General features: G+C 47.3%; 2 protein-coding genes across 4 annotated transcripts in view; one reads left to right on the top strand and one right to left on the bottom strand.

Annotated features, from left to right (window-relative positions):
- Positions 1 to 81: 81 nt before the first annotated feature.
- Positions 82 to 4,362, bottom strand: LOC144718997 (DBH-like monooxygenase protein 1 homolog). The gene has a single exon (XM_078594704.1). It carries the CDS (start codon positions 3,675 to 3,677, stop codon positions 1,878 to 1,880), a length of 1,800 nt encoding a protein of 599 aa, XP_078450830.1. The 5' UTR covers positions 3,678 to 4,362; the 3' UTR covers positions 82 to 1,877.
- Positions 4,363 to 9,293: 4,931 nt separating this feature from the next.
- Positions 9,294 to 26,785, top strand: part of LOC144718995 (guanine nucleotide exchange factor for Rab-3A-like) — a 28,397-nt gene continuing 10,905 nt past the window's right edge. For 2 of the 3 annotated variants that reach the window (XM_078594701.1, XM_078594700.1), the window contains exons 1-5: positions 9,294 to 9,389; positions 14,564 to 14,961; positions 23,732 to 24,248; positions 24,561 to 24,656; positions 26,270 to 26,347. In XM_078594701.1, coding sequence (XP_078450827.1) covers positions 14,573 to 14,961; positions 23,732 to 24,248; positions 24,561 to 24,656; positions 26,270 to 26,347 — 1,080 coding nt within the window. In that variant the 5' untranslated portion in view covers positions 9,294 to 9,389; positions 14,564 to 14,572. Of the gene's footprint in view, positions 9,390 to 14,563; positions 14,962 to 17,912; positions 18,295 to 23,731; positions 24,249 to 24,560; positions 24,657 to 26,269; positions 26,348 to 26,785 lie in introns of those variants that run through there. The other variant, XM_078594702.1, reaches the window with a different exon arrangement.

Genomic DNA, 26,785 nt, shown 5'->3' with positions numbered 1-26,785 from the left:
TAGTGCTGCTGTGCATAATTGCTCTTACAAAAGCCGAGTTTTTAAAAATAAAATATAAAAAAAAACAAATAACTCTTTATGTATTAAAAAGCTTAATTTTATTACAAAAGCAACACATTGTTGCGGTTTAGCGTTCGCTTGCTATATAACGCCCAAAAGATCACGTGACCACTCCTTCAGCAGTTTTTTTTCCGGTATGCAAAGTCTACCTGCGTATAATTTTGCAATAACGTGTAAATATAACGTACGGTAATCGATATACAGTAATGTATTATTAATACGTAGTATTCTGAATAGGCATCTTATTTGGAGAGCAAGCTAGACCCGACATTTACAGAAGTTTAATGTGAGTTATGAATTAACATTACAAATCGCGTTGCCCCAAATATAAATTGAAGGCGGTGTATCTGCAATCCACCAACTCCCAAACCAAAAGCAATGTAATCGCTATATGACTGAGAATAATAGTTGCGAGTATTGGTTGCCATTATTGGCCATGCATAATCACCGTCAATGTCGTGAACATTGTAGATTGTAGTGAACAATGTATAATATGCCCATCTAGCCCTTTTGTAATTCCAATGATGGATGAGGGCCTCCCTACGCCGTGTGAGTCTCAGTGGTCCTTTGACCATACTTTACCACAATGGCTAAGTGAACTCGTAAACTATAGCATCGTAAAAGATTAACTATTATGGGATAATTTTTTTACACAATTTCTGGGTACGGGCCCGTGAATTGAGCAAGTTTATGAGAGCTTGTGGAAAAACAGACGAGGGGAGGGAATTACAAAGTGGAATCAAAGCAGAAAAACACGTTGTAATCTGCGGTGTTTGTGGGGTAACACAGCAAGGATGGCACACACGTCTGGTAGACCGAGCCCTCGACATGGTGGACGAATCGATGAGTGAAGTTGACAGGAACAGTAACCGCGATTGTAGCGATGGAATAGTGATAAGAAGGCGACTGACTGCCGGTGAACGAGTGAGTGCAGCGAATCAGTGAGTGCTGGATCTTCCATGAACCTGATTCACGTAGACTTATAATAAGTGTCGTGAGGAATAAACTAGACAAAGTGGAGGTGCTCCACTTTGTCGAGTTTGTGCTTCGTGTACAGAAAAAAAGACAAGCTTCCTTCCAGTACTGGCTGGCAATCGCAACCAGGCATAAGCAGGGCGGTGGAGCCCGTTCATAATACCTACAGTATGATCTGGTGGTACAGCACTTCCCCGGTGATGTATAAACACACCGATGTTTCAAGACACCTACCACTTAATCTGAAGAAAACGTGTCGAGTGACTGACTGTCTGTGGAGTGATTCTGTGTGGAGTGAATCTGTAGTGACCGTGATGACCGACTGCTGAGTACATCTGTGCGCAGTGATCTCGGAGCTGTGCCTCTGCGTCGTTAACCGAGTGAATATTACGAGAAGAAGAAACTGAAGTGAATGTTCCGAGTGAATCTCCGCAGATTGCATTCGTACGGCGCATGTGGCGAGTGAACGTGTCTCGGAATGAGTGTGACGAGTGATTCCGAACACAGCCGATCCCGTAAATCTGCCCAGAACAAATATTCGTAGGTTACGAGCAGGAACGGATTAAGGCACCACGGGGGCTTTAGGGGCTGCAGCCCAGGGGCCTCCACCAGCTGGAGGGGCCTCCAGAGATTGAAGCGAAAAGTGATTTCGTTTGTGAATGCTGAATTTTATTTGTTGTTAGCCTTGTAAACAAATTAAAATGTAATTTTTCTTTACTGGGGGCCTCACAGAACCTGTAGCCCATGGGACCTACATAATCTTAATCCGGCCCTGGGTGCGAGATGCTGCGGGGACCGATCGGGGGTGGCCGCAGGGGGAAGAGGGAGGACGAGGTGGGGCTTCACAGGTGGAGGAGGACGGCGACGGCGGTGGTCACGATGATTTCCCACCCGCACCACAGCCACGGGTCCAGGCGGCCAACGCGACCCACGCTGCCCGTTGCCGGCAGCCGTGCGGTCTCATACAGCCACGTGTCGGTGGTCAGCAGGTATTGTCTCACGTCGTAGTCTGCGCTCCGCAGGAGCCGCGAGTACTCCTTGACGCGCTCCTCGCTCCACTCGTACTCGGCCATCACCGACTCCAGGGGCCTCCCCTCGTACTTCTTCGGCGCCGAGACCACGTATCTGTACTTGTCGCTCGCCGTCACCTCGCAGCCGAGCAGGTCGCGAGCGAGCGTCGGCACGTGGACGGTGCTGCGGCAGCGCGCGAGGCCGACGCGCGGGTAGTGGTGCAGGTACGCCAGGCACATCTCCTGCCGCATCTCGAAGCCTCCCGTGGTGATATCACTCCTCCCCTCCGTCGCGTAGGTGCACTCCACCACCAGCATGTCACCCGCCATCACCTCTACGCTCCGCGGGAAGTGTTTGTATTTGTGAGAGTTGACGTCGTAGACGTCGTCTTGACCGAGATGTCCGATTTCCTTGCCATCTCGGAATTGGCGCACGTGGATCTGTCGCCCGGCCACGTGCGCGTGCAGCAGCGCGTCGAACACCCGAACACTCGACACGGGGCCCTTCCGCAGCACCTCCGTGCTGCACAGGCCGTAGGTGACGAAGCCGGACACGTTCGGAGGGATCATGTGGTAGGGGCTCGGGTCCGTTCCCACTTCCAAGATACCCGCGTCGTACCTCCGGAGCTTATCGGTGCAGAAGAGCCGGAAGCCAGAGTTATCCACGACGCCCTTATCCAATTTAGGGTTGTTGTAATGGATCTGCAGCAGGACATACTTGGGGTCGTCCTTCATCCCCAGCGAGTAGCCGACGTCCTCGGGGTACTCGAACGGCTCGCCACCGATGGCCCAAGCCGCCACGATGCCCTGACAGTGCCCGAACGCCAGCGGCGCGTTGGCTTGGTAGCACTGGCTCTGCTGATTGTGCGCCCCCTCGATGTCACCCGTGCAGCTGTAGAGCATCATGTGCTGCACGTACGACTTGCTGACATCCGCCAGCACTGCCTCCACCTTGATGAGATGATGCTTCTCCGGCAGCTCGGGCAACTTGAACATCGTGCACGAGTAAAAGGTGTCTCGATCGGATGGGATTGTGAAGTTGCTGGTGAGAAGCTCGACGGTCTCAAGAGAGTCGGGTGGTGGCGGCGGCGGCAGCAGTAGCACAATCGCACTCGTGCCGCGTTTATCTCCGTGGTACGAGATCACCTCGTCAATCCCGAACGCAAACGTCAAGTTCACCGTGCCGCGCGTGATGTCCACGTCGCGTGCGTCTCCGGTGCTGAGCTGCCGTCCAAACCTGACGACGCGGGTGTCGTCGACGACGTCGACAGCGAAGAGGTGGATGTCCTGAGAGTCGTCCTTCACGGGGGTCGTGTCGTTCACCGAGTAGCGGTCCGTGCACAAGTAAGGGTCACCGGCACGGTCGGCCCCGCACACCAGCATGTCCGTGTCCTGCATGCCGCCGTGCCTCGACACGCCGAACCCCACGTAGCCGCGGGTCTGCACTTCCAGCTTGAACACGATGTAGGAGCTGTTGCAGTTCCACGACACCACAAACATATCGTGCAGCTTGGCCCGATGCTGGAATTCCTCCAAAGACAGGTCCGTAGCCCCGCTGGGGTCCGTCAGGGCCACCACGACCACCGCCGCTATTTGGACCACGAGGCACAGCCGAGCAGGAGAGGTCATCATGATGCACCTTCACTCCGACCGGTCCACGGGGAACTGGATACCTCTGGCTCCGGAGAATGGTCAGCAGTTTAATTTGACTGAACGATTGCGACTATGGTTGCGCGAAAAATCACCTATGGTTAACCACCAAATACCAAAAACCTGACGATGATGAGACCTATTTAACGAGCCTGAATGAATACGCAGCCTAAGATAAGCGAGTAACGTGCACTGCGAAATACAATGTTAAGTCACGTGTATTTTCTATTTACTGAGTGCAGTGATTAGCTGACCTCAAATTTGTCGAGTAACAAATCGCGCTTCCTCTCACTCCAACTTGCGTTCACTCCGAGGGTATTTGGCTCAACTTGTGACGGCTTTAGTCGGCTAGACTAAGCGAATGACCACGCGAAATCCACAGACCGAGACTCGCCTCACAAGCCACAGGTTTTCGCCCACCCCACTAAGACTGTATGTAGCTGGAGACAATTAATGGTGCCTGAGCTGACGGAACAAGCCCGGCTCCTCGTCCGCTAAACCCCGGGCGCACAGAGCACAGAGCGGGGCTGGCGCTATTAAAAACAGCGTTCCCGACAAAGTGAAACGGGGGCCCGGTCAAGTTATCAAAAAAAGAGGGCTTGGTCCAATTACCAAGGGAGCCTCCAGATAAGAGTCAGGCAGCGGCGTGCGAGCGGTGCACGCACAACTGGGGTGCAGCGGAGGGGCGGGCTGCTGGCAGTCACTCAAGGGAGCGGTGGCGCAGTGGTTAGCACGCTGTGTTACGAGACCCGGAGATTCTCGCTCACGGCCAACATCAGTGACGAATATCCGAACCGGTCCTGGGCCTCCGGAGCAATGTGTAAAACATCGTCACGGGGGAGATAAAGGCGGCCGGGCATAAAGTTGGCCACCCACCCCCTCGTGTGCTGTTCCGGCCTTCATAGGTCCTCCTCGCTAACAGCACTTGCCCCAACAGTCTGTGAAGGCTATATGGGGGTTTCGATTTAAAGCATTCGTGACTGCAGTGATTCATCTTCTTGGTTCTTTCGGTAAAGTCACGTAGAAGGGAAGTAATAAAATAATAACAAGTAAACCCGTAAAAACAAAGTTTTTCACTATAAATCCTTTATATGCGTGGCGGCTAGAGTCTTCTCGTCCTCTGGCTTGAGATGGCTGCCACTTATGGGTCAGATGATTGTCTGCCAGTATTAAATAATTGCTAATGAAATATTTAATTTGTTTTCCCTAAACAGTGTAAAATTTTGGAAAAAAAATTTCACGAAAATTAATTGTCACACACAACGAGTCTGTGTGGAAAATGTCAGTTCGATTGGATCACGGGAAGTGGGTTAAAAAACGAGCGAAAGATTTGCACGGTCCTAAGCAAGCAAGTGAACTTAATATAAAGGATTTAAAAATATATTCGCCTGTGGAGGACGCGGGGATCGATCCCGCGACCTTTGGCATGGGAAGCGAGGGTGCTACCAACTGCGCTACTCCGCCAGGGCCTGTGGAGGGGTTACGCTATGGGCTCCTACACTGTGACGTTCAGCCAAAGCCATGAATGAGTTGTATTTGAATAAATGTAAAATATTTTTTTTTGCCTAAAAAGTGTAAAATTTTTGAAACATTTTTTCACGAACATTAATTGTCTCGCACAACGAGTCTGTGTGGAAAATGTCAGCTCGATTGGATCACGGGAAGTGGGTTAAAAAAGGACCGAAATATTTGCACGGTCGTAAGCAAGCAAGCACGCAAGCACGCAAGCAAGCGAACTTAATATAAAGGATTTTAATTCTCACGACGTTTCGGCCACAACGCAAGCAGCCGTCCTCAGGTGAAAACCAGGTCTGTCGAGGCGACAGCGTCTGAATGAAACAGCACCATGCTTGGAGCATATATTTAAGCTGCGTTGGAAGGGGGGGAAAGGGCGCCTTGACAAAATAATTTGCATATCAAGAGGAATTTAGCATATTTATGGGAAATGCAGGTTTGTGATTAGTACTACTTATGCCCGTGCATTATGCAGGATTAGCAGCATCAAAGGGAGGGGATATGGGAAATGCAGGTATGTGATTAGTACTACTTATGCCTGTGCATTATGCAGGATTTGCAGCATCAAAGGGAGGGGATAGGGGTAGCATTAATAAAGGGAAGGAGTGTTAATAGTATGTAGCTGCAGTAACTAAAACAACCACGTAAACAACTAAAGTATAAACTACATAGTATCATCAGTATACTAAATATACTCTACAATAAGCTGAGTTACTAACAGTAAGTAATACATTACAATTCTACGTCGTAAAAAATATAATATGCTTCCATCTAAACTTTATTCTGTTACATCACACGAGTCTACACCGTACTACTACCTCAGCCGTGGCAGATCACTGTTATAATTCAGTGGGCTCACTCAACATCCTGGCACCAGACAAACTCCACTCTACATCCTGGCACCAGAAAAACTCCACTCTACATCCTGGAACCAGACAAACTCCACTCTACATCCTGGCACCAGACAAACTCCACTCTACATCCTGGCACCAGACAAACTCCACTCTACATCCTGGCACCAGACAAACTCCACTCTACATCCTGGCACCAGACAAACTCCACTCTACATCCTGGCACCAGACAAACTCCACTCTACATCCTGGCACCAGACAAACTCCACTCAACATCCTGGTACCAGACAAACTCCACTCTACATCCTGGCACCAGACAAACTCCACTTTACATCCTGGCACCAGACAAACTCCACTTTACATCCTGGCACCAGACAAACTCCACTCAATATCCTGGCACCAGACAAACTCCACTCTACATCCTGACAGAAGACAAACCCCACTCTACATCCTGGCACCAGACAAACTCCACTCTACATCCTGGCACCAGACAAACTCCACTCAACATCCTGGTACCAGACAAACTCCACTCTACATCCTGGCACCAGACAAACTCCACTTTACATCCTGGCACCAGACAAACTCCACTTTACATCCTGGCACCAGACAAACTCCACTCAATATCCTGGCACCAGACAAACTCCACTCTACATCCTGACAGAAGACAAACCCCACTCTACATCCTGGCACCAGACAAACTCCACTCTACATCCTGGCACCAGACAAATTCCACTCTACATCCTGGCACCAGACAAACTCCACTCTACATCCTGGCACCAGACAAACTCCACTCTACATCCTGGCACCAGACAAACTCCACTCTACATCCTGGCACCAGACAAACTCCACTCTACATCCTGGCACCAGACAAACTCCACTCTACATCCTGGCACCAGACAAACTCCACTCTACATCCTGGAACCAGACAAACTCCACTCTACATCCTGGCACCAGACAAACTCCACTCTACATCCTGGCACCAGACAAACTCCACTCTACATCCTGGCACCAGACAAACTCCACTCTACATCCTGGCACCAGACAAACTCCACTCTACATCCTGGCACCAGACAAACTCCACTCAACATCCTGGTACCAGACAAACTCCACTAAACATCCTGGTACCAGACAAACTCCACTCTACATCCTGGCACCAGACAAACTCCACTTTACATCCTGGCACCAGACAAACTCCACTTTACATCCTGGCACCAGACAAACTCCACTCTACATCCTGGCACCAGACAAACTCCACTCTACATCCTGGCACCAGACAAACTACACTCAATATCCTGGCACCAGACAAACTCCACTCTACATCCTGGCAGAAGACAAACCCCACTCTACATCCTGGCACCAGACAAACTCCACTCTACATCCTGGCACCAGACAAATTCCACTCTACATCCTGGCACCAGACAAACTCCACTCTACATCCTGGCACCAGACAAACTCCACTCTATATCCTGGCACCAGACAAACTCCACTCTACATCCTGGCACCAGACAAAGTGGGCTCACATGATTTTGACTTCTCCAAGACAGACGTTCTCTGCAAGCCATCTGGCTACCATGAGAGATTCGTTCATGAGGCGATCCACATATACAAACACAGAGACAATTTCAACCGAGAAGATGGATTCTGTCTTAGCAATCATTGGAAGGACGTAATAAACCATTTCGGATCTTAAATGATTGTGTTCACGTTTACAGTGACTTTCAGACCGCGTTCCACTCACTGGCATTGCATTCTCCGCAGGGAATGGATTCTTTGCTCCGCTGCAAGTTTTTTAACTCTACTCTCCCATTGACATATTTCGTTGCTTCCTCTTAGTATCTTTCACACGACGGTCAATGGTACAGTGTATAATGACAAATAGTATAAAATGTATATGCTTAATACAATGTACAAAGTAATATATAGTATCGTAATTGTATGGTGAATATACATCAGTGTGATATATATTAGGGTGGGTAGAATAATACATATTACAATGTATAGCAATACAGTATGTAATTAAATGTTGGGTTTGTCTATGGCAGTATATAGTACGGTGTAGACTCGTGTGATGTAAGAGAATAACGTTTAAATGGAAGCATATTATATTTTTACGACGTAGAATTGTAATGTATTACTTACTGTTAGTAACTCAGCTTATTGTAGAGTATATTTAGTATACTGATGATACTATGTAGTTTATACTTTAGTTGTTTACGTGGTGGTTTTAGTTACTGCAGCTACATACTATTAACACTCCTTCCCTTTATTAATGCTACCCCAACCCCTCCCTTTGATGCTGCTAATCCTGCATAATTCACGGGCCTAAGTAGCACTAATCACATACCTGCATTTCCCATATCCCCTCCCTTTGATGCTGCTAATCCTGCATAATGCACGAGCATAAGTAGTACTAATCACATACCTGCATTTCTCATAAATATGCTAAATTCTTCTTGATATGTAAATTATTTTGTCAAGGCGCCCTTTCCCCCCCTTCCAACCCAGCTTAAATATATGCTCCAAGCATGGTGCTGTTTCATTTAGACGCTGTCGCCTCGACAGACCTGGTTTTCACCTGAGGACGGCTGCTTGCGTTGTGGCCGAAACGTCGTGACAATTATTTTATTATGTTTTATTTTTATTATTTTATTACTTCCCTTCTACGTGACTTTACCGAAAGAACCAAGAAGATATATGGGGGTTCTTTGTTATTTGCTCAAACACGGGGGTGGCATTGTGACGCAGGGTGACGGATCTGACCGTTTGCAATGCGTCGTTCTGGGTAAAGGCCAAGAGATCTCAGCCTTGATCACGCATTCACACGGAACAAAGCGACACGCTGTGGGTTTGCAATACTTTTGAGCGTTTGGCTCCGCTTGAATTTCCTGCAAAAAAACGAGTTCATCGCATAATGCGATGACGTCACGCATAAATGCGTTCACTCCGCCGCATAATGACATCACGTCACGCATAATGAGGTGACCCCAAGCGGAACGCGATGACGTAATGCACAATTAAATGACGCCACCCATAACACGAAGACCGGTCATGCTAAGGCAAACGTCATGTCACGCGTAACATGACGTTCGACGGGGTAGTGACGTCAGTTGACGCCCGGAAGAACGGATGCAAATTTACGCGGTGACATCACGCAGCAGCCAAAAAAAAAGGGGGAGGGGGGCACGTCACGTTTTTGCGCAATGACGTCAAGTGACCGTAATGACGTCAGCAAGGGCAGTGACGTCAAGACGTCGGCAAAGGCGGCTGATGCCGCTCGTTGGGAATGAGCGGCTGGCTTCGTTGAACAGCGCGGGATTAATCACCCCCGGTGAGACGCGTCACTCGCACCTTCAGAGCTGCTCTGCTTTAAAATGTCGCAAGCGCGGACGGGAATAAGCCCCTGTGCCAATTAACATACATTTAAAAATAAAATTTTAGACCGACCCGTCGAGGCCTAGTCGCCCAACCGGGTGAGGTGCGCCCTTCCCGGTGAAAAAACTATCCGAGCAGTGGTCGGGGCGTAAGGACCCCGAACTCCCGTCGCTCGGGTTCAGAATCAGAATATTTATCCTGGAGAATTCCGACGAGCTACGTTTTCACAGACGTCCAGGGTTAAACACCGGGCTCTGCTTTGAGTGTCGCTTGTTGTTGCGGTCTTTTTTTCCCCTAAGCGACAGACGCCTCGGCGGCTTGGTCATTGACGGTCCAGTATAGGTCTCAGGCGAGAGTGAATGAACGTAAGGCTACCCCAACAGTTGTCAATGATGTGTCGGTGTGGTTGACGTGAAGGAAGGGTGCCGGTTGTACGGGGAGCAGGGGAGGGTTATGTTAAGTTCGCGTCGGATGGTTACATTTCTGTGAGTGATAATTTATCGTTGGTGTACGCGTGAGTTGTTTGGTGAGCTTGTGTGATGTGGGACTGTTGATGGGCCTCTGCCATGAGCTGGGGTTGCTGGTGTGCTTGTCATGACTCATGAGTAGCAGCGGTTGTTGGTGTGCCTTTGAGATGGTTAAGGATTTCTTCATCATCATTGTCAGATGTTGAATTGCGGTTGAGAGACTGGTTCACGCCACATAAATGAGGACATTCCATTTGTGGTTGAGTCAACAGTCGCCACTTATTTAGGTGTGTACGGGATCTTTTTTTTTTATAAATAAGTGGAATTTCCACAAAATCCAATTCATAACTGCATTGAAGATAGAAACTGCCCAATGAAAGGTATTGACACGCCTTGAATTGTACATTAATGTTATTTAGAGTTGGCAGAGTGGCATTATATGTGCCTCTATATAGCATATGCATTTGTGGGGTTGTGAGTGTTTTTTTACTGTGCATGAATGTTTTTTACTGGGTAGGGTTCGGTATACAGTATATGAATAATAGTTGCTTCGGGGCACTTTATAATTCTATTTTAGTGCACGTTACTGCGTATACTTGTGCATTGTCTGTTAATGTGCTGATGTATGGTTTTATGCTTTTTTTACTGTGCAAGAGTGTGGTGGCAAGTATGTGTTACTCAATAAATAGCTGATGCTGTACCTAAGAGCATGTGGTCCTGTGAATGTGTGACTGGCTTTTAAACGCTTGTATATGAATATAAGCTGCAGTGTTGAGAATGCCACTCTTAATTGTGTAGTGCACTGCGCATAACTGGAGGAATAGATGGTGTTCTTTGTTATGTATGTGTCGGTGTATGAACATCGATATATGTTTTTACAGAACTATATATACTGATGAAACAAAATGCCAGTAGTATAAATGCACACGCAATTCGCATGTGCATTACTCACACTGCTAATGCGCATCGTTGAGAGCTTATCGCTCTACATGACCTTGACTAGTGATCGTAGCCACGTCTGTTATTGGTGTTGTGCAGTGTGCAGCCCGTTCAGTATCCACACCCTTGCAAACGAGTTGGCCAGCCACTGGTCTGTGTTCTACCAACTCGGAGGAAATTATAACTAATGTTCTTCAGCAAAGGAAATCACGTTAGTCACGACTTGTAATAACGTTCACATCTAGGGCATTCGCTTTTAAATTGTTTGGTTGCAATTTGATTTATTTCCCCCATTTTTCCTAGAAGTTTATTGTTGTTTGAATTCTTGTTCTTGAATAGCACAGTTGCTTTATCAAATCATTTTTTTAAACATCTTGTTCTTTAGCACCTGTTATGTACATGTTAAGCAAGTAGCCTGATTGCCTATGACCAATACCCTGAATGTACCCGATCTCATGACATCTCGAAATTAGTGGTTTAGCGCTTGGAATGGATTTGGGATATTTCTATGGAAGATTTGAGTGTTATTTCCTACAATTACTCCAGTTTACTTTCATGTGTCAATCAATCAAATGGAATTGACCAAGCAGGACCCTTCTAAAAAAAGACCTGAGTCTATGAAGTTTTCCTGAGTAAAGGTTATTATTTAAAACCGATTGCCAATTATTATTAAATATATACCTACGGAGGTAACACATCTTGCCTAAAATAAGCATAAGATGAATGTAACAGTTGGGGGCCATTACAACATAATATAGAAATAGTAACTGCAGTATTAATTATTCTTAACCATGATCAATCAGCTATTTGTTATGACCAATGGTATGGCAGACCACAAGCCACCACGGTGCAGTTGCATATACTTAGCTTCATGTCTTAGCAGTGCGTTCTTAATTACAGCGATATGAATGATATATATTGGTGTTGTTATATCTACACAATTGGAAGGAAATTAGTCGAAGCATAATGCGTTGCCATGAATTATCACGATCTGGGGTGGTGATTTTCACTTCTAAATATTCCTGTTGTAATAGTGCAGTGGATCGTAGCGCAGCCAGTGGTCTCAGGAGTCGTGTATATGTGACATCTAAAAATTGAAAAACATCGATTCTTACACCCGCAAATATATGGATGCATATTGATCTTGACAATCAATGTTAATTAACGGATGCATCATTCTACCCTAAATAAAGATGATATAATCATCCCACCAACATTCCTCGGAGATCAATGAAATGAGGAGCACTTTGTGGAACGTCAACTGCATTTCCTATTGAACACCTAGTCTCTGCCATACAAATGTGTAATTGTCATATTGGTTTGTGACCTGCAGAGACAATAATCGCTGACCCATGCTTGTCTAAGTAGGGAGACACTGTTGATTATTCGCAATTGGTGTTTAAGGTCCACATTTGTTTTACAGATAAACTAAGCCCCGAGGGCTTTATGAATGATACTACTTTGAAGCGTTAGAGTTTAACAGATTTTTCAGGTTAAACTTTAATAAAGGAGTGCTAGAACAAACACTGTAAAGGCAATACTCATAATGATTGCTAAGCAAAATATCATCTGGGCTATAAAGGTTAAGATTCCTTTTTTATAACAAAACTTGTGTTGACTTTGCACATTGGTCCCTTAGCGATTTTCAGAGAAGGCTTCTGTTTTGAAGACTAAATACATTCAAAGTATTCACGAATGAGCCTTCCGAACCAATGCTTTTCAGCAGCATTTGTTTAAATACACAGTTGAGAACTGGCACTTTCGAGGCAAGGGTTGGTGGATCACACAGACTTGTGAAGCTCCAAAACTTTAGGGCCTGAGATATTAGTACAGCAAATAGGTTGTACATGCTCGTCAAAACGCACATTATCATGTACAGCAAGTGCTGTTGGAACTCTGACCTGCATCTATGTTTCTCTGAGGTTAACTGTAACTAAAATGATTACCCACGGTGCTTTTGGAGTCTTGAATAGCGTATGTGTCTCGTGTGTCATGCCAGCTTTCGTAGGTGTGTGCTCACCAACAACTTTGCTCCATAGTTTACAAAAATTAAATGGAGGTTCTTTGTCTCTGTGTGCATGTGAAGCAAGCCGTTCTGAGTTCATTCGGAAGCCAAGGATTTCATTCTACATTCAGTGTGCTTAGCCTCTTTATCTTCTGTCAGACTTCAGCCTTGGAGAGAAAAAAAATACCTGACAGAGTTGTAATTTCACCTACTCTTCTCATTGCCGGGGTTGGGTTTGCTTGGTTTCATTCCTGATTTTCCTACTGACTTTTTTTTTTATATCTCAGTTGATCCCTTCACTCCGAGCTCTTAAAATAAAATTTGACTTGGGTTTGGTTGGGAAGGGTGGTTGAGGGTTCTCTGTGCCTTGGCGGTTATTTGTCAAACATTTACCTTTGCATTGTGCCCTTGGGAACATTTAATGCTCTGGTGGTTTTTGTTCACCCGGTACAGCCCGTCAATGGAGAAGTGTGTGCCAGGCATCATAGGATTAAGCCTTCCTTGTTTGTGGAATGTGGCTTGCGTGTATGGATGCTTTGTGTCTGGTCACATGAGTGCCATGCTCACCATGCTCGCTGTAGTGGAAACCTCGTTTCGTTGCCATTGACCTGTGTCACACACTGTGTCAAAAGTGAAGTCGTTTTGTATTTTTGTTGTCATGGGTTGTTTTTTCCCCCCACCAAACCAGTTGTTTTTGGGTTAAACGTTTTGACAGACGTTGTTGTTGTACATCAGTACAGAATTGCTCTTGGTGGCACGAATACAAACGGGTGCATTTGTGCTCAGTAAGAGGTTTTATTTTGGCAGTCGCGAGGTTTTTCCGGATTGTTTGCCTTCCACTTGCGGGATGCAATTGTTTCCATGTAGAAAAGCAACGTTTTCCTGTTTAGATATTGCGCACGTCACGTCAAATCGATTTAAAGTAGATTCTTCAACTCACATAGATTGAATCATATGTGTGGGAATGTATTAATGCGGTGTTGGTAAAATATTTGCTAATTAGTTGCTTATGTTATATTGAGGCTAATGATTAGGACAAAGATGTACAAACGAGACATTTTCAAGTAAAAACGTAAAAAAGTGATGTCATTTCTGGATTAATTCGAGGCTCAAAATTTTGACAATTCATTAGATCGCTCGGGAGGTTTTTTTCTTATATCCCTACATACAGTACAATACAGTTTGAGTATATTTAGCCTAAAATATGAATGCATCTCAAGACGCTGTTCATATGGTGGCATATATAGGCTATGTTTACACCGATAGCATTGAACATGATGAGCCCTTGATCGTGTTCATATTGATGGTTGATAGTGTTCATATTGATGGTTCACCAGTTCCACTGCTGGATTCTATTTTTTACGCCTGAGGACGACCGCTTGTGTTGCGATCGAAACGTCGTGATTTATTTTATTTTATACCTACGTGACTTTACCTAAAGCTTCAAATCAAGATTGATGGTTATGATTTTAGTTATATTTAACGGGGATACAAATACGTTTATAGCAGTGATAGTCACGAGTAATAACACACGTACTGAAGCTGATCGATAAGCCAATAATGCCATTTTAATTTTAAAACGTTAGTTCACTCGAATTATTTTCATTTAGTCTGTGTACGGCGAGAACATTTGTGTCGTTAACAACAGCCTCTGCCCTCTCTATCTCTATCCCTCCTCTTCCTCCCCCTCTCCCCGTGCCACTCGTGTGCCCCCACCAGGTGTGGCGCATGGCGAGGAACGCCCTGGAGGGCTTCCACGAGGTCAACCTCTCCTCGCCCACCACCCCGGAGGAGGCGGTGGACGAGGCGGAGGGGGTTGGCCCGCGCCGGGCGGCACAGCTGACCCGGCGTAACGCCGCCGGCATCGCCGTCTACGTACCGACCATCGCACACGCCCGCCGTGCGCCCCCACGCACCTCGCCAGGCCCTGGCTCTGGCCCAGGCAACGCTACCGCCGCTAACACCTACGTCGTCTCGTCCGCGTCGCCCCGTCCCGCGAGCCTCGCCACCACCGCTGCTGCTGTGCCGGGCACGTGGCACACGGGCGCAGGGCTCAGTCCAAAGCCGGCGTACAGAGCCCTCAAGTCGACCCCAAACGGGGTCGCTCGGCCCGCGAGGTGAGGGGGAGGCTGATGGACATGATTTGTGTAGCTATGCAAATGCAGATAACTGCGATCTGGATTACACAGATCAGAGGAGACTGACGAAGAGGACCGTGCAAACTAACTTATGTTGTCTATATTTGCCTGGCAAGCTTTTAGTACTGGGGTTCTGGGTTTGGTATGAACTGGAGGTGGAACAGAATGCTTGTTACACTGTGCACTGTTTATTTGTGATGTATTAGCACCGTATTCTTTGAGCCAAGCGCTTCGGGGAAGCCACTGTTCGCGCAGTCCCTCTGCGTGCACAAGCAGGAAATGTGCCCAAGAGGGGGGTCCCCAAACTCAAGGCTTAATTTCTGGTCACCGTCAGCACTAATGAGCATGCGTTGCCTCCCTGTGACGGCGGTGGGAAAGTCACGGTCGGTGTCCTGTGTCCAGATACAGGTGGAGCAGCTTCTGGAGTAAGTCGGAGAGCACACGTGCAGTTGCTGCCTCGGCGAGATGTCGAGTTTTGCCAACGTTTGGATGGCTCGGGGATGTGCTTTTGAGCAGGGTGTCGTGACAAGTGTGTGATCCAACACTTTTGAGGCAAGGGTTGATTGATTGCATTTAGTTTGGTGAAATTCCAACACGAGGATTTCCTTTCTAATCATGTGCAAAGCTTTTCCACTGTCAATGATTGTGGCATATTGTCACCGTTATCATAAACATCATATTGGTTTGATCATCATCTATTCTTATGGTCATTTATCTATCATGATAACGATGATATATATTTTTTACTATCATCATCCATCATTGCATCAAACTAATGTAAATTTGTTGTTGTTTAAACAACGTCAGCATCAACGGTAATGTCGTGGTTTTCGTGCCACGAGGTATCCCAAAGCTTTGTGTTGTTTGTTTTGTGATCGAAGAAGAAGGCAAGATAGAAGCGGGGTAATATCCGCAAGCGAAGCAAACAAATTATAACACAGACGAATGGCCCACGAAGCAAAAGCTCCTTTGGCACTCGAAGGAAATCGTTACTCAATCGCTAACGGCGACTGTGTGCTACCCGATGGTACTGCTGTTCATGAGAAAGTGCGTTGTCCAAGGATATTGCCGAGCTGAGGAGGCATCTGCCGCTAATTAATCAGTCGAAGCACACGGGGGATAGCAGCACACAACAAACCCGCCAGCTCTCTCCCGTTCTCTCGGTGGACCACCTTGGCTGATGAATGCTTCTTGTGTGAAGCAGTGCCTGCAGTTGCCTGCGTTGATTTATTTCTCCAGCCGCGGCACTCGCGCTTCACCATCTGCTTTGCAATCGCTCCCATCAGCATCCGGTGCCGTATTTCTCGGAACTGGAGCTGGAGGAACTGAGCGGGGAGAGGCGAGCGCTGGCCACGCAGGAGGGAGCGCTGTCCTTCGGGAGCGCATACATGTGTAGTGCGCGTGAACTTTTAATCTGTAACACGTGAGGGCACGCGGAGGAGAAAGTTGCGTTTTTGATAGGGAGACCTGGGTCATGAGCAGACATGGCTCGAACTTTCTCGGTGCAGAAAAAACAAAACAATGCAGCTATCAATGTCTTGGCATAATACATGTAAAAATAAGATGCAGTATAAATAATAGGCAATCATAAGTGTAGTGGTTCACCATCATGGCGATTCAAGGCCTCGATTCCATCTAAGAATCGATTATTTTTTCATTGGGATGAATGTAGCAGCAACTTGTGACTGCAGACATTCATATTGACCCCATTGCTGATAACAGAAAAGATTTCAAAATATAAATTCTTACACATGCCATTCAATGGTCATGTTTCAAGAACATCCAATGGCCTGGGGTGGAGGCCTTCATTCAGCACTGGATTGAACAAGGCAGATGATGATGTAGTAGTAGTAGTGGAGAGTTGTCGCACGTCTATTAAGAAGTGAATCGTCGCTTGTGGCATAGGAAGTGAATTGTCACATGGGCAGTAGAGAGTGGCGAGTCACAAGGCTCATTGGCGTGTGCCTGCGCTGGCTGCGCGTGGTTGCGGTGGCGCGTGTGGTTGCGGTGGCGCGCGTGGTTGCGGTGGCGTTTCTTGAAGCTCGTGCGTTATGCTCAGAGCTGCAGAAAAGCATCTCAAGAGATCTGCACCCCCCACCTCCGAGTTTAATGAAAACAGAGAGAGAGAGAGCGAGCATTCCAGATGTCGAGAATGTGTTTTAAATAACAATAACACATTTTTTTAAAGAAAAATATATAAAACAATCAAAGCCAAATAGGGCGATTGACCATAGAACGTTCACGTTTTTGTGTATTTTTGCAATTTATTTTTGTGCTGTTGACTTTTACAAATTGTATTTGCCCAGTCACATAAAACATTTGGAAGGTTTTTTTCGTTTGACCTTTACTGCTTCACGTGACGTTGAGGAAATTATACGAAAGGTATTTTCATGCAAGTGGCCACACGTTGCGAAAATGGCCTTGAGCTGAATGGGATATTACCTGGTTCTAAATTAAGATCATTGATTTGCATAACGTGTGAGATAGAGAGGAATGTGGACAGAGCAAACAGACCCAAATACACAGTGGAGAGCGAGAGAGATTGGGTGGAAATAAGAGGCAGAGAAACGGCACCAGCAAGACAGTGAGAGTGCCAGAAACAATGGGGAAAAGTAAGCAAGGCAGCGTGACAGAATCAGAGACAGTGACAGAGCAAGAGAGAGGGTGATATGGAGAGGAGGGGGAGGCTTGTAGAAAGGCGCAGAGACGCGGAGAGGAGGGATATGGTGGGCAACGCGAGACACTTGGCCCCGTTGTCTGGACCCGAAGCGAGAGGAAGTGTCGACGCCGTTATTGCAGTGTGCTGACGGCCTCGGCCCCTTGCTCTGCACGTGGCAGCCTCCTCCTCCGCCCCCTCCTTCCTGTGAGGATGCGGGACTGCGTGTCGTGTTTCTGCCCTGGCAGGGAAGTGGGGGGTGCAGGGGCAGAGCGGTAGAGTGGGGGGGACCGACCAGCTGTGTTTTCTTCCGCGCCGAGATTCGTGGCACCCACAAAGTTTTCTTGGCTCGCTTAGTTTCCGAATCTTAAAATCTGCCCAGCCTAGGAGGCAGAGTCGTTTATCGCCATCCCATTTCATTTCTCTGCACCGACGTTTTGCCGTGGCGGCGGGTAGCGTAATTTTGTCGTCTCGGCCTGGAGTGCCGACCAGCCAGAGAGGTGATCCGGGCCCCCGGCGAGGTCGTGGTGACTTGAGAAGTGGGAGCAGCGTCGGTGAGTGGGACAGATCGCACGGCTGTGCCCGGTGCAGCGTTTCCATCGAACCGTGACGCAGCGATCGCTCGCTCGCTCGCTCATGGACGACCCCAATATCAGGTACGGTGGACGCACGGCTGCCTTTGGCGGTGAAGCCGTGTGCAGTGCATTCAAGCAGTCAACAAATTATTATTATTATTGAAGTTGTAATATTGCCAAGTTGTAATTAATAGAAGGAGATAATAAGCCAGAGTTTTGGACAATGTGCCTTTCTCTGAACAGAGGGGGCACAGATTAACAGGCATGTTGATTGGCTGACTTATAGTTAGAAATGATCAATGAGTCAGGCATTGGCTCCGAGTCGGTCAATCTCTTCATAAGTCGAACGTTTTCTGTGATGTTTGTCACTCCTCTGAATAAAGAAGGGACATTTTCCGAAAGCTACATTTTGCATATCTCTTTCTATTTTAATGTTCAGTTTCATTGATGAACGTGGTGCCTTTTTACGTTGTGCCTGTTCGTCACTGAGCCAGATTGATTTGGTTGGCTTGGGGGATAGGCTTAGCCCGTTGTTGTCTTAAATAAGGAACTTATCAATAAGATGTGACCAACGCTCAAGACACTGTACACGCAGTGGGGAGGGGAGAGGGACGTGCATCTGAATAATTTGGAGTGTTTTAAAGGTGTAATGATGCATTCATTATAATCTGTTCTTAAGCTCGCGATACTAGCATCGAATCACGTTTTTTTAAAATCAAATATGGTGAATGTAATGCGCACATCAACACCTGAATGCACGAGAGGCCGCTCTACACTCACCACAACAATGTTTTAGAGAGAGAATTGATGATTGGATCAAATCGTAACCCTGAATTGTGACGATTCAACGAATCGCCGGGGTGGTTGTGGAATTGGTGTGTAGGCGAGAACGCCACCCTGCAGGATGGGGAAATGAGACACCAGTTTGATGAAGGGAGAAGTCACTTCGTGTGAGAGAGAGAGAGGAAGTCGGTCATAGGCAGAGAAAGAGGAAAGTTTTTAGACTTTACTTGAACGCGACTCGGTACAAGGAAAGAATGTGCTCTGCGCAAAAATACAAGCGTGCATTATTATAAATCCCAGACGTCCCTCGGACATTTCTGGTTGTGAACAACAATGCATTCCGTCTGTCTGGCCCGGGACAGTGTGAGAAGGATGCTGGAAAACTATGAGCATCTTCCACGAACTAACACTACGGTGTTATATAACAATTTTTATAAACCAGACTGTTAGGAAGCAATGCTTCTTCCTGGTTCAGCAGTTCTACTGCTGGATTATTTTTTCCGCCTGAAGACGATCGCTTGTGTTGTGATCGAAACGTCGTGATATATATTTGTATCTTTTTTTTTCTACTTACGTGATTTTTCCTGAAAGAACCAAAGAGTATAGAAGCAATGCTTGTTTTCATAAAAACGCACTGTTTTATATATCCTGTAATAATACTTGAAATAATTTATGTAAATATTTTGAGCTTCTTCTGCACCGTACGTATCCAACCGTTCTGATTGGAAGTGCAGGGGAAGGACAACAAACTAAACATAAAAACAAGTTCTAAAGAAATTAGTTTTCAATCTAGATATAAAAGTGCATAGTTCCAGTGCCTTCCTAACATCGGAAGGAAGAGCGTTCCAGGCGGCCAGAGAAAGCATCTGAAAGCACGCGATGCAATGACCGTCTTTGTTCGATGGCTAGCCAAAAGCTGCTGCTGTGAGGATGACCGGAGTTTGCGTGATGGTTTATGCTCCTTCACAAAATCAGCAAGGTATTGGTGCTTCATTTGTAGCAAGCACTTTGTGTGTAATGAGTGCGACTATATAATGAATTGGTTCTGCAATCGGAAGCCAATGCACTTCGGCAAACACTGGACGGACATGGTCAGATCTTGCAGTACGTTTCTATTTTGAACATTTCGCACCGTATGTAACCAACCGTGTTAATTGGAGGTGAGGGGACGACACGTATCACGACACGTGCCAAAGAATGTCGTACATGCTGCAGCTTGGTAATTTTAGAAAACCATTTCAGTTAAACGTTCAAATAGTGCAGTACTATTATGTAAACAATATTACAAAATCGCACCATTTTATAAAATTGTTTTTATAAAGTAGTACTGTACAAAGAACCATTTCACCAGATGAGGGAACCAAAAAACACAACAATCTTAAGTAGGAAACGAAGCCAAGGAATGGAATGCACTTGAGAGGCGTCCCTTGATGAGATGGAGCAATGGAATCGGCGTGCAGGTGCTTAACCATACATAGTTACATCACAGGATCGTGAGAGGTGGTGTAGCGGCTTGGGGGGGGGGGGCTTCATCCAGCAGTGGATTGACCACGGCTGATGATGACTGTGATGATGAAAGAAAACACAAATTGTCGCTCTCCTGTCAATGCAACTGAAATCTGGAAGCAATTTTGAAGACGTCAAAACAGTGGTTTCCCTGGACCCGCTCGTGAAATGTAACCCAGATGTGCTGGGCTTTGAACATGTATGTTGAGCTTCTTTCACACCGTACATAGCCAACCGTGCTAATCGACGGTGCGGGGGAAGAGACCACAAACTAAACACAAAAAGCACTTCTAAAGAAATTCGTTTTCAATCTTGATTTAGAAGTGCATAGCTCCAGTGGATTCCTAATATCGGAAGGAAGAGCGTTCCAGACGGCCGCAGAAGCACATCTGAAAGCGCGCAATGCAGTGACCATCTTTGTTCTATGGTTAGCCAGAAGCCGCTGCTCTGAGGATGTTGCGTGATGGTTTATGCTCCTAAAGCCGAGAGCATAGGAGGTGGGAGCCCCCGGGACTGTGGATGGACCGCAGAGGTCGCAATCGGATACCCGTACCCTACCCGATACCCGGGTACCCGTTTGCGACCCTGGTGCGGCTGGGTACGGGTAGGCCGTGAGTCACTGGTGAGTAACCGTTTGTCACTCATTTCCCAACCTCTTGTCTCTTCTCACAATTCAAGTTCCTAGAATCAACCCACCCGCGCCTGCAACATGGCTTCATCTCAGAGGTCGCAATCGGGTAGCCTTACCCTACACGATACCTGGCCGGGTACGGGTAGCCTGGTAGGGTATCGGGTACGGGTACCCGTTTGCGACCCTGGTACGGCCGGGTACGGGTAAGGAATCAAAACCCGTTTGCGACCTCTGATGGACCGGCAGCGGTGGCATGCGCGTATTTTACTTTCCTGCACGTGGCCGTGAAGCCTGGGCGAGGAGACTCGCGGGTCGAAAGCCTTGGTTCCTGTGGCTCCCTCCGTCTCCGATGTTGAGTGATCTTCCGTGACTGGCTGCACGTATGTGAAGTAGAATTAAATTAGATTTTACGCGACCGATTTGACAAAAAGTGCCCCTGCGAAATTAGATTATTGTGATTCTCTTATCAAAATTGTTGTTGATTGCAACCTGCCCCACGGAGGACGATGATCTTGTTTTGTTAATGGGTTAGGTTTACAGTGGCTGCACTCGGGCAGTTTTTTTTTCTAAATCTGTTCATGACGAGAAAACCTCACCACAATAGAAAGATTAGCGGAGGCTGGAAATCAAATAGGCTTAATAACCAACGCACTAAGATGTGCAATGCATGCACAGATGCCTTGTGCAGACCACCAGCTCCAAGCGACTGCATGTTTGGCCATTTTGTCTTTCTAGAGCACAGTAGTGTACCTCACAGGCTAACACTGGGCCCATAGACTACCTTGGAGATTCCAGGGGTATAATTGATCTGTAGATATTAGCTCCCTTTGACCAACATTCGACTCACAGTTAACATTAAACCCATAGGCAAACACTGGGCTCATAGGCTTATTTAATCTCGAAATGCTAATGCTAGGTCCATAGATTGAGATATAATGCACAGACTGTGCACACAATCGCAAACAATGGACCACATTGTACAACGTTCCCACTTCAATCATGTTCTCGCAGCATCCTATTTACAGCAAGCCACTTGCAAAGCTGTTGATAGTGAGCCATGATTCCTCCACTGCTGAATCTAGGGATTCCCAAATACAAATTCTCACGACGTTTCGGCCACAACACAAGCAGCCGTCTTGCTTGTGTTGTTATTATTTACCTTCTACGTAACGTTACCGAAAGAACCAAGAAGATGAATCCCTGCAGTCACGAAAGCTTTAAATCGAAATTGTGAAGCAAGCATTTATCTAGCTCCTAAACAGGAGCTGATTTAATTGATCCACCTGCAAGGTAGACATCCTCTCAGTATTATTCTGTTAAGTATTCCACACGTGGCTATTTTAATATTGATGATCACCTCTTGCTATACGAGAGAAGAATAAGAAGGTCTATCGATTAACACTGGGCTCTGAGACTACCATAGAGATCATAGATTAACATGGGACCTAGTGACTTGCACAAGACCCATAGATTTACACTGGCCCCAAAAACGTACGTATCATTCGTAGACTTTCATAGGGCACATTGCCTTGCATGTAGCGCCCACAGATTCACATAGGGCCCATAGTCTCGTATAGAGAGCATAAACTATAACAGATGTCACATAGTTTCACATGAGTCCAATAAGGGGATCTCTGTGTTAGTCGGCTATGCTTTTTTTATTTGCGTGAGTGAGACGTTTAAAACAAACACACGGAGCATGTGTGTCTCAGTCGTGTCATGTTGCACGTACAATTGAGACACACACACACGAAGCGTGTGTGTGTGTCTCCGTCGTTTCGCGTTGCGCGCACTTTTACCAGCAGCCGTGTGTCAGCTGTTGTCAGCAGCCACTGTCAGCTGCGTTCTCCTCCGCGAGGCACGCGATCTCGCACTGGTGCTGAGCGTGCGTATTTCATTGTTGCGATGTCGCAGCAGAATGTTTTTTTCCCTGTTTTCCAATTTTTACTGAAAGTAATTTTGTCACGTTTTAAGAGCGCTCGGTCGGAAATTGCTTAGCAACGTCGGCAGCACAAGTGTAAGCGTTTGCGCCAATGTAATGAGGCCTCTGGTGATTAAAGTATTGGTTATAATCCACATAATGTGATTCAACCGTGAAGTAGTAACATGTACTGAAATAAATGTGCATGTGATGGTCTTGAACGATCCCAGTAATTCTGTCGGTGTTGATTATTGTTGGTGATTGTTATAATGATGACGATAATGATAAGGGCTAGTGTAGTTTTGCACGGTTATGCATTTTACTTGTCAATTCTGATTATATCGATATTAGAAAGCCACTCGAGCTATGCACTTTTAAATCTAGATTAAAAACCCATTTCTTAATAACTGTTTTGTGTGTTTCATTTGTGGTCCTTCCCTCGCACCTCCGATTTAGCACGGTTCGCTATGTACTGTGTGAAAGAAGTTCAACATACATATCGATGATGATCATTGTGATACTAATGTTACGCTGCTGATGATGATTGCAGTGACGATAATGATGATGCGTATTCCGGTGCAGTGATGTCCAGTCAAGTCATTATACTCATCACCAAGTGGATGAGCACTCTACTAACATCCGACCTCCGCGTGCGCGTCCTCCCCTCCCCCCAACAGCGCCCCGGCCTCCACCAGCGCAGCTCAGGGCCTCATGAGGGCACGCGTCCCCGGGCAGCGCGGAGCGGCCGACGGGGCGAGGGGACCGGCGCGGAGCCCCCCGCTGCGGCGCTGTGCCGGTGGCGGTGACTGGGCGTCGGGGTCGCCCTCCCCCCACCGCTCGTCCCCCCACCGCTCGTCCCCAGACTCGGCCGACAGCGACGACTGCAAGCCCGTGCGGCCGTGCAACCCTGTGAGGGTGGATGACGGCGACGACGATGATGACGACGATGAGGATGACGGGGACGACGAGGGGGGCGATGACGATGAAAGGGACGGTGTCGGCGGCGGTGGCGGTGGCGATCGCCCGGCTGCGGGGGCAAGGGCTGCACCGGCTCATCCGGGCAGGGCGGGCGGGAACGAGGATGCTAGCGAGAGCTTCACGTCGGGAATCTCACAACTGCGGAGCCCGTCCGTCAAGGAGGTGAAGGAGAAGGGCTACGAGAGGCTCAAGGAGGAGCTTGCTAAGGCACAGGAGGTGGGGGAAGCGCACACACACCGCTCGCAAATCAAAATCTGTATTCATCCTGGAGAAATCCGATGAGCTAAGAAGCTCTTTTGCACAGATGTCCAGTAGGACAAATGCCGAGATGCTCTGTGGGAGGTTTTGGGGCAATGGTTGCCGCACGACCAAGTCCCTCTGAATGCACCAGGCGCTGGGACTGGTTAGTGCTCGGGTAGAAGATCGCCGGGGCATAATTGGCGTTGTGTCTGTCCCCCTTTGCTTCTCCGTCTGCTCCGGCTTTGTGTGTCCCCCCATGTTGCTCTCTCTCACCCTCCCGCTGAGCAGGACCTGAAGCTGAAGGATGAGGAGTGCGAGCGTCTGTCCAAGGTGCGCGATCAGCTGGGCCAGGAGCTGGAGGAGCTCACAGCCAGCCTCTTTGAGGTGCGATTGCAGAGACTGCATGCATGCCTGCACCAACGCACGTGACCGTGATTAATTAGTGACGTCTAGGGGGGGGAAGGAAGCCTTCATCCAGCAGTGGATAGAGCACTGCTGTTGGAGATGGTGTGGAATATTCACGAGTTACGTGCCAGCTCAAGTCTGCCAACAAACGACGAGGCCCCTCCCCTGTGCTCATTTCAGTGTGATGCCACGAGACATTGGCACAAATCCTCTGGGTCACATTCGCATCTCAATGAAAACAGGTGAAACACAGCGCCTTGGCGTTTTGTATCACTGTTGGTCACGGAGGCACCGGGCACTTCTTCACCAAAAGATGGAGTGAAGGAGCATTTGCCAGCAATGTGTGAATTGGGCACTGTTTGTTATCCACTTAATGCAGGTAGTCAGCAAATACAAAACTTAAATAGCGGCTCAAAGTCCTTGCGACGCTCCATTGCTCATCACTCGTGCCCGCCCGCACGGCTCACTGTGTTGACTCGAGGTTGCTTAGTAGCCCATACCAGTGCATATATATTGAGTTGTATTAATATGGCGTGTGGGAGAGATATAGGAGTACCCGGAAAGTATTTACACAGAACACTCACAGTTCCACACAGATGGATTCAATTAAATTGCTGCATGGCTAACTCCTGGCCTCCTCGGAACCCAACCTACAGCAGATTGTCCTGGCTGGACAGGTTTTCCTGGCTGGACAGGTTGTCCTGACTGAGTGACCTTTCTCCGTGGCTGCCCCCGACAGACATCTGGAACTTTTTCCCACAGCACATATGAAGCATTCAAACTTCTTCTGCCTTCATGAGTGGGCTGAAGGCACCGCACTTGTTCATGCTAGCACAAGCTGAATCACATGTTTAGGTCAACACGCGCTGAACAACTTGTTCAGGCTGGCATTCTGTGAACCACGGGCCTGTGGTCCGCACCTCCGATTTCACGATCACACAGTTAATTGTCTGTTGTGTAAAGTTTTTACACCTTACAAATAGTTTTTACTTATTATAAGTATTATTTCCTGGAGGTGCAGGGGAAGCACATCAAACTAAATGCAAAAAGTATAAACCAGGTTCAAGCACGCTTCTAAGCTTCCAAGACGTGATGATACCAACGCATCCAGGGTGATGTGTTCGTAGGCAATGCACGGTGATTGGCCATCACTCTCTGAACATCGCTGAGACATAGAAGAGCACCATCTCTACTACCTTGTGACAAAGGTGGCCGGGAAGTGAAGCACAACAACTGATACCAGTTGGGAGAAGCGAGCGTGAGGCCAGCCTGTGTTGGCGACTGCACCTAGATTTCTTTTCACACATTGTATTCACACATTGTATGCAAGTGTGGGGCGCGTCCGGTATGTGTACACGCAGTGGGCCCCAAACATTATTTTACCGAGGCCGATGTTGAAGTACGAAGTGACACTTGGTCTTGGTAAATTCGTGTTCGGACCTCCACCTATGTCTGGGGCCGACCGGAAGTGTGGGGGGCGCGACCTTATAACAGAATGCCAAGGGTCACCAGGTCAGCCAGCCCCACGCGGTGATGATGTCGATGGTGACAGCTGTTGTTTTGACGCCCGTCGTTTTGGCCCATGTGTGCAGGAAGCGCACAAGATGGTGCGGGAAGCAAACGTGAAGCAGGCAACAGCGGAGAAGCAGCTGAACGAGGCGCAGGGCAAAGTACGTCGTGGGGTGGGGGGTGGGGGGAAAGGGGGTGGGAGGGGTGGTGGCATATGAACCAGAGAAGCGGGGACTCGTAATGTTTGTAATCATTATGATAACGATAATGATTACATTATCGTCGTCATCATCATCTGTAATGACGGTAATCTTTGTAATCATGATTGTCGTTCGGAATCATTTTCATTATCTTCCTCACAAACATTGTAATATTGTAAATCCATCATCATCTTTGTAATAATCATTATCGTTGTCTGCATCGTCATCAGAATCTTTGTCATCCTGGTCATTTTCGTACTAATAATTTTAACAGCTGTTTATTTTGTAATCATCCTTGCATGTAGTCGTCATCTTTATTGATGAAATGCAGTCACATTTAGACATTGTCAAAAAAACCTAATCGTATTGTATCTACACTGCAGCATTTGCGACCATCAC

Source organism: Lampetra planeri, chromosome 5, assembly GCF_965212315.1.
Source record: "Lampetra planeri chromosome 5, kcLamPlan1.2.h2, whole genome shotgun sequence".
Taxonomy (NCBI): Eukaryota; Metazoa; Chordata; class Hyperoartia; order Petromyzontiformes; family Petromyzontidae; genus Lampetra; species Lampetra planeri.
Note: the sequence above shows the minus strand (reverse complement) of the source record. Positions and strands in the feature narration are given on the sequence as shown.